The sequence below is a fragment of the Gorilla gorilla genome, chromosome 11 (assembly GCF_029281585.2).
Source record: "Gorilla gorilla gorilla isolate KB3781 chromosome 11, NHGRI_mGorGor1-v2.1_pri, whole genome shotgun sequence".
In the NCBI taxonomy this organism is placed as follows: Eukaryota; Metazoa; Chordata; class Mammalia; order Primates; family Hominidae; genus Gorilla; species Gorilla gorilla.
Window position 1 is genome coordinate 134,060,025 of NC_073235.2, and position 12,898 is coordinate 134,072,922.

Consider the following 12,898-nt stretch of genomic DNA (forward strand, 5'->3'; position numbering starts at 1 on the left):
CAGAAGGAGAAGTGGTTGGATTACAGGATCTCCAGGGCCACTTCAGAAGACAAATGTTGGCCAGAGTAATTTCAAAAGAAGGGACCTGAAAGGAATCGGGCTCTCTCCAGAAGGACTCCTGTCGTGCCTTTTCTGTGGCCTCTCGTCGCAGCACCAAGCCCTGTGTTGGGATTGGAATGTTACAGTTTAAGACTCGAAATCAATTTATTTTAGATGACTTTTTGGAACAACTGGATGCGGTTTAGCTGCCGAGCCTTATTCATCTTCCATAGCCTTGCTCGTACCCCATTTATAGAAATGAAATTTTAGTCTCGTTACGTAGAGCCTCTGGTCTCCCTGGGGGCCTAGACCCCTTGTGGGCTAAGGAGCCCCAGATCAGACAGTCCAGTGGGTGGTAGAGAAGCCACTTCTGTGGTCTGGGTGGCCTCTCTTTTCCTGTCTAGAGAGAATATTACAGCAAAATATTACAGAGAGCAGGCTAAAAACCTCCATATATTCATTCAACAAATAATGGCCATGTAATTTTTAAAAGAATATACCGTGTTTTACTTAGTTATCCCCTGAAACTGGGCACTTTATTTTTTCCAGTCTTACTCTATTGCAATTTTGTAATGAACAACCAGGCAACGGAACTGAGCAACAAAACTCAGAAATGCCTGCCCTCATGGAGCTCTGTGCTGCCACGGACACCAGGGACACCAGGCAAGACAGACCCAGCTCCTTGATGAGTTCTGTTGCCCATCTGGGATTTGTCCTATAAATGTTTCAGGGCCTGTGCCATAGATGAGTGCTCTGAGATCTGTTTGGTTTGATTTCGTAATTAGGTATGATATGCTTATATTTCTAGGTGTTTATTTTTAGTTACTGATATATAAACTAGTACATGCCCTTTTCTCTCTTAAACTTACAATCAGTGTTTTTAACCTACAGAAAAGTTAAAGAATATTACACTGAAGATGGCCAGGCGTGGTGGCTCACACCTGTAATCCCAGCAGTTCGGGAGGCTGAGGCAGGCAAATCACGAAGTCAGGAGATCGAGACCATCCTGGCTAACATGGGGAAACCCCATCTCTACTAAAAATACAAAAAATTAGCCCAGCATGGTGGCAGGCACCTGTAGTCCCAGCTACTTGGGAGGCTGAGGCAGGAGAATGCCGTGAACCCAGGAGGCGGAGCTTGCAGTGAGCTGAGATCTCGCCACTAGCACTCAGCCTGGGCGATAGAGCGACACTCCGTCTCAAAAAATAAAAAAAAAGAATATTACACTGAAGAGTTTTCGATTAACATTTGTGTGCCCTATCTCTCTCTCTTGCTCTCCTTCTATGTGTATGATACATAATTTACATGTGTATACATTTTTTTGCTGAACTATCTGAGAGAAGATTGCAGACTTTTGCACATAACCCCACTATCACAGCTAAGAAATTTGACAGTAATAATATGGATATAGTATTATAGTATTCCTTAATTGTCCCCTAAAGGTTCTTTACATCTGAGTGGTTTTGGGTCATTTGGTTTTCATCCAGGAATACGGTCAGTTACCAATTACTAGCAAATCTAGTTGATAAATAGAATACCTTTTTAAATGGAAGTAGCAACAGGAACTAATAAAATTCCTCTTGCTTGACATGGGAAAGAGGACACTGAATCATTGTCTTAAAAGTATTTTTCAATTATTTTTTAAAATAATTAAAACCCTGCTTTCATGAGAGGCAACAATGACATAAGGGTATTTTAATCAGAGATAAGGATAGGGAATCTAATAAATGTGGGGCTAACCAGTGGGCACAGTTAATTCTTGGGTCAGGTGTTCTTCTTTGTAGAGAAATTTGAGGATGTTTTCCATGCCTGGGAGCACATCTATCTCCCCTCTGATATGTGGGGGTGGCCCCATCAAGATCTTTGGCTGTGGCAAGCTGCCAGGTAATGAGGGCAGCTCATTTTCCTGAAACCATGGACCTTCCCACTATAATGATGCAGTCACCCTGTCACCAGCTTCCCTTATCAGGTCTCAACAAACATTTTTATCACTTCTCTGCCATATGGTGTTCTCATTGCTGGGGTTGCAGAAATCAATAAGATGTGACTCCCTGCCCTCAGAAGCACACAGACCAAGCTGTGTGGTAGGGAAAGAGGTGGTCAATGGAATGCAGTGGGCACTCTCCCCAGCGCATGGGTACTCCACACGGGCTACACGATGCTGATGTGCAAGATTTGTAGTTCTGCCTTTGCATCTCGAGCTCACCTCTACAAAGTTTGAATGCTGGGGGTCTTGGACATCATCCTCTACAGATAAGAGACTACCATATGTGATGTAAGATAGGCATCCTAGCTTATTTTTCTCCATGTGGAGAGCTACTCTTCTCTACACCACCTATAAACAGCTCATTATTTCTCCACTGATTCAAGGTGCCACTTTAATTCTATATCCCCTCCAGTCACCCTAGCTCTCTATTTTGACACGTTGTCCAGTTGCCTGTTGCCACACCAGTGTTTATTGCAAAGGTTCTTAACATATCTAAATATTGCATAGAAAAATCCTCTCTCCCCGCCTGCCTTTGGCTTTCTCTTTCAGAGTTGATTTAACTATGTAGAGACCTTTATTTTTCTGTAAGCATTTACAAATAAGTCTGGCAACTTCCTTAAAAAATCCTTTTAGGATTTTGATTAGTATCACATTAAATTTATGTAATGTTTTGGAGATGATTGAAATCTTTGCAATGTTAAGTCACTGTGCAGCATTACATCATATTAATTTTATATGTTAAGACAGAATAATGGTCCCTCAAAGATGTCCACATCCCAGTCCCCACAACCTGTGACTAAATGACATTACATGGCAAAAAGGACTTTGCTGATGTGATTAAGTTAAGGATCTAGAGATGGATGATTCTGGATACTCTGGGTGGGCCCAATGTAATCACAAGGGGCCTTACTGAAGGGAAGCAGGAGTGTCAGAAACAAAAGGAGGTGTGACAACTGTGTCAGAAGTCTGAGTGACGCAAGGCCATGAGCCGAGGAATGCAGACACCCTCTAGAAACTGGAAAAGGCAAGGAAATAAATTCTCTCCTGGAGCCTCCAGAAAGAATGCACCCCTGTTGACCCACTGTAAACTCTTGACCTCCATAATTGTGAGACAAGTTTGTGTTGTTTTCAGTCACTAAGGTTGTGGTAAGACTGCAAATTATGAAACAACTACAGGAAAACATTGGGGAATGTCTCCAGGACATTGTTCTGGGCAAACATTTCTTGAGTAATACCTGACAAGCACAGGCAACCAAAGCAAAAATGAACAAATGGGATCACATCAAGTTAAAAAGCTTCTATAGCAAAGGAAACAATCAACAAAGTGAAGAGACAGCCCACAGAATGGGAGAAAATATCTGCAAACTACCCATCTGACAAAGGATTAATAATCAGAATTAAAAAGGAGCTTAAACAACTCTATAGGAAAAAGTCTAATAGTTGGATTTAAAAAATGGGCAAAAGATTTGAATAGACATTTCTCAAAAGAAGACACACAGATGACAAACAGGCTTATGAAAGGGTGCTCAGCATCACTGATCATCAGAGATGCAAATCAACACTACACTGAGATACCCTCTCACCCCCGTTAAAACGGCTTATCTCCAAAAGTCAGGCAATAACAAATGCTGGCAAGGATGTGGAGAAAAGGGAACCCTCATACACTGTTGGTGAGAATGTAAATTAGTACAGCCACTATGGAGAACAGTTTGGAGATTCCTCAAAGAACTAAAAATAGAGCTACCACATGATCCAGCAGTCCCGCTGCTGGGTATATACCCAACAGAAAGGAAGTCCATGTGTCAAAGATAGCTCTGCACCCCATGCTTGCTGCAGCACCGTTCACAGGAGCCAAGATTTGGAAGTAGCCTCAGTGTCCATCAGCAGATGAATGGACAAAGAAAATGTGGTACGTATACACAATGGAGTACTATTCAGTGCAAAAGAATGAGATCCAGTCATTTGCAAAACATGGATGGAACTGGAGATCATTATGCTACATGAAATAAGCCAGGCACAGAAAGTCAAACATCACACGTTCCCACTTACTTAAACAATCTAAACAATTGAGCTCATGGAGATAGAGAGTAGAAGGATGGTTACTAGAGACCGGGAAGGGTGGTTGGTTGTGGGTGGTGGCTGGGGGAGTTGGAGAAGGTTAATGGTGCCAAAAACATAAAGAATGGGCCAGGCGTGGTGGCTCATGCCTGTAATCTCAACACTTTGGGAGGCCGAGGCAGGTAGATCACTTAAGGTCAGGAGTTCGAGACCAACCTGGCCAACGTGGTAAAACGCTGTCTCTACTAAAAATACAAAAATTAACCAGGTGTGGTAGCGAGTGCCTGTAATCCAGCTCCTCGGGAGGCTGAGGCAGGAGAATCACTTGAACCTGGGAGGCGGAGGTTGCAGTGAGCTGAGATCATGCCACTGCAATCCAGCCTAGGTAACAGAGTGAGACCCCCAACTTAAAAAAAAAAATGAGTAAGGCCTAGTATTTGATAGCACAACAGAGTGACTATAGTCAATAATAATTTAATTGTACATTTTAAAATAACTAAAAGAGTATGATTGGAATTTTTTTTACACACAGGATGAATACTTGAGGGGATGAGTACTCCATTCTCCATGATGTGATTCTTACACATTGCATGCCTATATCAAAACAATTCACGTATACTGTACATATATACACCTACTGTACCCACAAACATCTAAAAAAAAAAAAAATTGAGGGGAAGTCTTGCTCTGTTGCCCAGGCTGGAGTGCAGTGGCACAGTCTTGGCAACTGCAAGCTCCGCCTCCCAGGTTCAAGCGATTCTCCTGCCTCAGCCTCCCAAATAGCTGGGATTACAGGCACCCACCACCACACCTGGCTAATTTTTTAATTTTTTGTAGAGAAGGGCTTTCACCATGTTGGCCAGGCTGGTCTTGAACTCCTCACCTCAGGCAATCCGCCTGCCTCCGCCTCCCAAAATGCTGGGATTACAGGTGTGAGCCACTGTGCCTAGCCTTAAAAATTGAAAATTAAAACAAAAATATTATGGTACTTTGTTAGAACAGCAGTAGAAAATGAAGACAGCCATCCTGTGTGCAAGTACAGGATGACTCTCCAGTTCTTTAGGTCTTATTTGATGCATTTCCTTGCTAGGAGAAACCTGAGGCCAGACATGGTGGCTCACACCTGCAATCCTAGCACTTTGGGAGGTTGAGGCAGGAGCATTGCTTCAGTCCCAGAGGTCGTGGCTGCAGTGAGCTGTGATTGTGCCACTGCTCTCCAGCCTGGGCAACAAAGTGAGACCCTTGTCTCAAAAAAAAAAAAAAAGAAAGAAACTTCGTATGTTCAAGGCAATGGTGGGCATGTTCTTGAGGGAAGGTCAGGACCCTTCTCAGCCCTGGAGGTTGGATTTGATTAATTTAGCCCAGTTTTTTAAATTTAACTCCCCTTGTCAATGATGATCTCAATGGGCATGCAATCCATTCCAGCCATGGGAGCTAAGATTTTCCAACTTTTATGAAGGGCTTGAGAAACTCTGTACTTTCTTTTCCCCTTTTGGGCTTTGACTGTTGCTTGAGATGCTATGCTTGGAGGTCCTGCAGCCATCCTATTTGCACAAAGTGACAATTCTTTTTTTTTTTTTTTTTTTTTTTTGAGACGGAGTCTCGCTCTGTCACCCAGGCTGGAGTGCAGTGGCACGATCTCGGCTCACTGCAAGCTCCATCTCCCAGTTCACGGCATTCTCCTGCCTCAGCCTCCCGAGTAGTTGGGACTACAGGCACCCGCCACCACGCCCGGCTATTTTTTTGTATTTTTAGTAGAGACGGGGTTCCCCTGTGTTAGGATGGTCTCGATCTCCTGACCTCGTGATCCACCTGTCTCGGCCTCCCAAAGTGCTGGGATTACAGGTGTGAGCCACTGCACCCGGCCACAAAGTGACAATTCTAAGAACAAAAGCAAAACCACACCAGGAAGGCCAGGGAAACCCAGCAGAGAGAACCTGGATCTGCAGCAAAGTCACTCAGCTTCGCATTCCCCACCCTGTACTCGCTCCCTCTGGAATTCTGTTTATGTTGAATATTACATTTCCCTTACCGTTTAAACCAGTGATGTTGAACTTTTGTTACTTGTAGTCCAAAACATGTATGGAACCAGTAAATATAAAGAAAATAAAAATTATTTATTCCAGCAGCCAGAGAGAATTATGATCATCATTTTAGTGTATTACATTTAGTGTAGTTTTTTCCTACATATATTTTTAGCAAACGAGAAACCTTTTAGTGTTTGTGTATGTGTCTACATGTATATATGGTTTGTTTGCAGTTTGATTTTTGTTTGTTTTCTTTTGCATTGTTGAACATCCTGTAAAAGATGATTTAATGATTTATATTATATTGACATACCATAATTTATATAGCCATGCTGCCATTTCTGACATTCGTTTTTACTGATTTGGAGTTATTATATGCTTGGTGAACCAGTAAGTACATAAATATTCGTAACTAAAACAAAAAAAAAATTATGACCCTCCCTTCACCACCAGCACCCTCTGGTATCCTGTTGCCAGGAGTGTGGATACATCTAGAATCTTAGTCCTCTTGAGGACACAATGACAGTATGTATTGCACACATTCAGAATACCAGGACTTTTTTGGTTTTGTTTTGTTTTAAGACAGCATCTCGCTCTGTCACCCTGGCTGGAGTATAGCGGCACAATCACAGCTCACTGCAGCCTTGACCTCCTGGGCTCAAACCATCCTCCCACCTCAGCCTCCCAAGCAGCTGGGACCACAGGCATGTGCCACCACATCTGGCTGAATTTTTAATTTTTTGTAGAGACAGGGTCTCACTATGTTGCCTAGTCTTGAACTCCTGAGTTCAAGCAATCCTCCTACCTCAGCCTTCCAAAGTGCTAGGATTACAGGTGTGAGCCACTATGCCCAGCCCAGCCACTAGTACTTTTGGAGCCAGTAATTCCACTGCTAGGATTTTTTTTTTTTTTTTTTTAACAGAGTCTTGCTCTGTCGCCCAGGCTGGAGTGCAATGGTACGATCTCAGCTTACTGCAACCTCGGTCTCCTGGGTTCAAGCGATTCTCCTTTCTCCTGTCTCAGCCTCCCAAGTAGCTGGGATTACAGGCGCCTGCCACCACGCCCAGCTAATTTTATTTTATTTTATTTTATTTATTTATTTATTTATTTATTTATTTTTTTAGTAGAGACAGGTTTTCACCATGTTGGCCAGGCTGATCTGGGACTCCTGACCTCAAGTGATCTGCCCGCCTTGGCTTCCCAAAGTGCTGGGATTACAGGCGTGAGCCACCGCACCCACTGCTAGGATTTTATACTGAGAAATAATCAGATGTTCACAGGATAGATAGATAGATAGATAGGTAGATAGATGATAGGTAGGTAGATAGATGGATAGAAGATAGGTAGACAGATAGATATAGATAAATAGATAACCATATACACACACACACAAGGTTATTTGTTGCAATATTATTCATAAAATTAGAAATTACATTCCCAGGCCGGGCGCGGGGGCTCACAACTGTAATCCCAGCAGTTTGGGAGGCCAAGGCAGGTGGATCACAAGGTCAGGAGTTCCAGACCAGCCTGGCCAAGATGGTGAATCCCCGTCTCTACTAAAAATACAAAAATTTGGCCGGGCGCCATGGCTCACGCCTGTAATCCCAGCACTTTGGGAGGCCGAGATGGGTGGATCACAAGGTCAGGAGAACGAGCCATCCTGGCTAACACGATGAAACCTGGTCTCTACTAAAAATACAAAACAAATTAGCTGGGCGTAGTGGCGGGTAGTCCCAGCTGAGGCAAGAGAATGGCGTGAACCCAGGAGGCAGAGCTTGCAGTGAGCCGAGATCGCACCACTGCACCCCAGCCTGGGCGACAGAACGAGACTCGGTCTCAAAAATAAAATAAAATAAATAAATAAATAAATAAATAAATAAATAAATAAATAAATAAATAAATAAAATACAAAAATTAGCCAGGCACGGTGGTAGGCACGGGTAGTTCCAGCTATTTGGGAGGCTAAGGCAGGAGAATCACCTGAACCCAGGAGGCAGAGGTTGCAGTGAGCCGAGATCATGCCATTGCACTCTAGCCTAGGCAACAGAGTGAGACTCCATCTCAAAAAAAAAAAAAAAAAAGAAAAATTACATTCGCAAAGTAGGAGGCTGGTTATATAAATTATGATATATTCACACAAAAGAGTATGGAAGATGATGTTTTAGAAAGATATTGAATGACATGGGAAGGGCCTCACAATATATTGCTGAGTGAAAAAACAGATTATAGAATGCTGTGAACATAGCATGCTGGCTATTTAGAGTGAACCCCAGCTAGAATTTTTAAGTGTATATTTGCATATTTTTAAAGATGTTTTAAAAAATCAAATGTTAAGTGGTTGTGCTTAGATATTGGGAGTGCAGGTCATTTATATATTCTATATATTTACCTAATTTTTCATGAAAAACACTTACTGGTTTTATAATCAAGGAAAGAAAGGTTGCAGGTAAACACATTTGCCTTGTGCAATGGGGGCTCTCCCACCCCACCTCAGCCTAGCATCAGCTGCGCCTCCGTGGCCATTTTCTTCCCACCCAGCCCTGCCCCCTTCGTTGGTTCCAGATCCTTCTGTCTCCCCGATCTCTGTGCAATCCCTGGACACATCCTTTGCTCTGTCTTCATCCTCCCCTCCCGCTGCCTTCCTTGGGCCTCTTGACGGGCTCTGGGGCTGTGCCTCCCTCCCTCTCAGGCCCTCTCTGGCTGTGTCCCTGCCCCATCTTCCTCTCCATTTAGCCCTCTGTGGCCAGGCGATGACTTCCAGAGGGTATTTCTGCCAAGACCACAGGTGACCTTCCAGTTTCCAACCCCGGAGGACACTCAGGGCACATTGTCCCCACTCTTTCAGTTGCCGGCTGCTGACCCCTCCTAGGAGTCATTCCACCCCAGTCCCCATGTGCTGGCCTCGGCCTCTCACCCCCTTCCTCCCTGGAGGCCCCAGCGAAGGCCCTAACTCCATCCTGCCTGTTCCCTAGTTTCCACTACTCACTCATGACACCCACACTCAGTCCAGATGTCCCTACAGCACCCCAATTCAGTGTTTCCTAGAACGACACAGCTGCCATCTGAGTCCCCTGCTTCAGGGCATGGCATGAGTGCCCGCAAACAGCCAAGCCAGAGTCCAGCAGGTTTGCATGCTCCTCCCACCCCGTCCTGCCCACCACCGGCCTTCATGGCTCAGGGAGTTCCTCCTAACAGTGTTCCCTGCCACCGGCCACCTTCCACGACTGTGGATGGAATGATGTTTCTAGCAGGGAATGTCATTCCTTTGGTTCTCCATTACTTGGGGATCAAGTTTAAATCCCGGCCTTACAGACTGCTTCTCAATTGACACCCCTGCCACAAGCATCAGAGCCCCCCAGGACACCCTGCCCCCTCCACACTACTGTCGCACAGGTCTTTTCAGGAGAGGGAGGTAGGGGACATCCATATTTTGTGATGTTTTAAATCTTTCTGTAACAATGCAGCATATATATATATATATATATATATATATATATATATATATATAGACACACACACACACACACACACCATATATAGATATATAGATTTTTTTCCCCTCTTCACCTTGCTCATGGTGTTACTTCTGCTGGAAAACCTTCCCTCTTCTGGCACCTGGCAGACCCCAACTCAAGAGTTCAAAACTGAGTTGGCTAGGAGTGTGGTGGCTCACGCCTGTAATCCTAGGACTTTGGGAGGCCAAGGTGGTAGGATCACTTGAGCTCGGTTCAAAACCAGCCAAGTCAACACAGACCTCATCTCCATTTAAAAAAAAAAAAAAGACTGACTGCCCACCTCGGGAAGACTTTCCTGCCCTCCTCAGGCTGGTTACATGTCTCCTTATCTTTGACGTTGGGTTGAGCCATGTGAATTTTTTTTTTTTTTTTTTTTTTTTTTTGAGACAGAGTCTCACTCTGTTGCCCAGGCTGGAGTGCAATGGCACAATCTTGGCTCACTGCAACCTCCGCCTCCCTGGTTCAGGCGATTCTCCTGCCTCAGCCTCTTTAGTAGCTGGGACTACAGGCATACATCACCACGTCCCACTAATTTTTATATTTTCAGTAGAGACGGGGTTTCACCATGTTAGCCAAGCTGGTCTCAAACTCCTGACCTCAAGTGATTTGCCCGCCTTGGCCTCCCAAAGTGCTGGGATTACAGGCATGAGCCACCACGCCTAGCCAGACATATGAAATTGACATTCAAAAACAACCATTTGCAGGGTCCAGCCCTAGGCAGGCATGAGCTTGTCGTGTGTTCCCCACTGAGCCCTTGTTGGAGTAGGTGGCCCATATCTCCTTGTTGAAGGGGGAGCAAGTGCTCCGTTGCCTTACAGATAACTGGAGGGCCTTCCTCGGGGATCTGTGGTCAAGGTTGACCCAAGGAGGCTGTCCCAGCCAGCTGGCCCTCGCAACTGGCTGGATCTGGTGCGGTGAAGCTCTCAGCACTTGTCTGCTGGGCGAGGGTGTCTCCCCCAGCTTGGGTGCCAACATTAGGCACTGCAAAGGAGCTGTTCTGCACACATCCTTTAGGTAGTGTTATAAGAAAGTAAGTTCTAGGCCAGTCACAGTGGCTCACGCCTGTAATCCCAGCACTTTGGGAGGCCAAGGTGAGAGGATTGCTTGAGCCCGGGAGTTCGAGACCAGTCCTGGCAACACGGAGAGACCTTGTCTCTACAAAAAATAAAAAAATCAGTTGAGTGTGGAGGTGCCCATCTGTAGTCCCAGCTACTCCAGAGGCTGAGATGGGAGGATCACTTGAGCCTGGGAGGTCAAGGCTACAGTGAGCTGTGGTTCCACCATGGCACTCCAGCCTGGGCGACAGAGTGAGACCCTGTCTCTAAGAAAAAAAGAAGAAAGTTCTGCAGTCTCGTTCTTGGCCAACACTTGCCACGGCTGACATGACATGTTATGTCTTCTCTGGTTGGATTCATCCCTTCATTCATCTGCTTCATCCTTGGAGAAACCAGCAGATCTGTGCCTTACGTTGTTTGCTTGAAATGTCATGGTCCCATGTCACCCAGGGTCGTAACACGTAATTGTGTGTTAGGAATACACCATGCCATGTTTCATTGTGAATACAGAAGGGGGCTAACAGGAGCAAGGGGAGGCTACTGCCTCACAGGGTCAGCCTCCTGGCTCCTGCCAAGACCCTTTAAAAGATCTGATATGCTAATGACGGTTTAACAAGACTTTGAGGCACCGCCCCCTCCTGTATTTGTGATGCTGCAGTCGGCAGTCCGAATCTCCTGGCTGGCTGTACTTACTGCCGTTTTTCATGTTTCTCTCCAGGCTGGAAGACCAACACACACCTCCCCAGACAGCCCAGCACGCCAGAAACGGCCACCCACAGGCTCTGCCAACTGCTCACGAGGCTGTCTACAGGGAGGGCAAGCCCAGCACCCCGGAGTCCTGCGTCTCCTCTTCATGTAAGAACGTGGGCAGCACACTGGGTCAGCTCTGGGATTGTGATGTCTAGAACCTATGCAAAACAGCAGCAGGAGTGGCAGACGCACGTCTGCTCCTGGGAAGCCCTCTGGTCTCAGCAACAGCCCCGTGTCACAGAGGCTCACGGGATTCCCAGCCCACAGCCAGACCCATGCTGGGCTGGTCCTCTGCGTCCCCTTCTCAGAGCACTGCCTGTTGTCCCGTCTGGGAGCTCCTGGGGCAAGATTTCTGACTGGTGAAAGCCGGCTTTAATGTGAAACTTCGGAGGAGGAATCCCGGGCTGATGTTGATCTGTGACCCTGATTCTGATAGCTCAGATTCTGGTGCAGAGGAGGCCAGCCACCTGCTGGAAGGCTGGACGGAGGCAGAAATGTGCAACTAAGAGCACAAACAACTCTGGGATCCAAACGCCTTTGAAACTTCCAGCTGAGTTAACCAGAGGCTGATGGGAGATAAAAGTATTTTTTAGATGCCAGAAAAAATATATATACTTTGAATCAGAAATGTACAAAGTATTTTTTTTTAATTTTTGAAAGGAAATTAAAAGGATTATGAGCAGTTCAGATAAGACTCTAATTTCCATTTGAGTAGGAAAAACAACAGAGGAACGGGTTGGATTCCTGTCTGAGAAACATCTGAGAACTTGCATCTGCTCACAATTGGATTCAGACGCTTCCAGGCCCAGGTGCAGAGCGGTAGCCAGTGACGAGTCAGCAATGGCTGGGTTATTTGCAACCCCTGGGTCTCTTGGTGATGAGCAGTTTCAGAGGTTTTGCCAGCATTGATCATCAGTTATTTTACATGTGCTTTACTAAAGCTGTAAATATTAATATGCTCTCCAAAGGTGAGCAGCTTAGTAATTTATCCAGAGATTTCTGCTGCCAGGGTGGAGGTCTTAGGGGGCGTCTAAAAAGTTTTGCCGATTTGACTGAATGCCGTTGAGTTAAAACATTTCAAGTTCTTAGGCCTGGACTTCCTAAAAGGCTCCACAGTACATTCAGGGTAACATAGCGGTAACATCCTTGCTTTACCAAAATGACCACTGAGAGGCCCTTTATTTTTGCACTGATTGGACGTGCCTTTGGGAAGCTGTCATGCTGTTACCTGCAGGGCGGAGGAACTTGAGGTTGGCATGGATGGAAATGGCCAAGGAGCAGCTGCTGCAATGTTGATGTTATTGTTGTTTTCAAGAACAGTTTACTTTAGCCCTGACAAAGTCTGGGCCCAGGCACATTCCGGGTTCTTGCATGAACAGGGTGGGCACCCACCAGGACACTCAGCCTTGGTTGTCACGGGCGGTTGCCAGTGCTTCTTCCTAGGGAGGCAGCAGCTGCCCACCAGCC

General features: G+C 45.6%; 1 protein-coding gene across 6 annotated transcripts in view; it reads left to right on the forward strand.

The window, feature by feature from the left end:
* The window catches only part of ARMC9 (armadillo repeat containing 9), a 197,925-nt gene that overhangs the window by 146,312 nt on the left and 38,715 nt on the right, over window positions 1-12,898 (forward strand). For 4 of the 6 annotated variants that reach the window (XM_019022755.4, XM_063695276.1, XM_031008791.3 and 1 more), the window contains one exon: window positions 11,400-11,536. In XM_019022755.4, coding sequence (XP_018878300.1) covers window positions 11,400-11,536 — 137 coding nt within the window. Of the gene's footprint in view, window positions 1-930; window positions 1,287-11,399; window positions 11,537-12,898 lie in introns of those variants that run through there. The other 2 variants (XM_055379749.2, XM_055379750.2) reach the window with 1 other exon arrangement.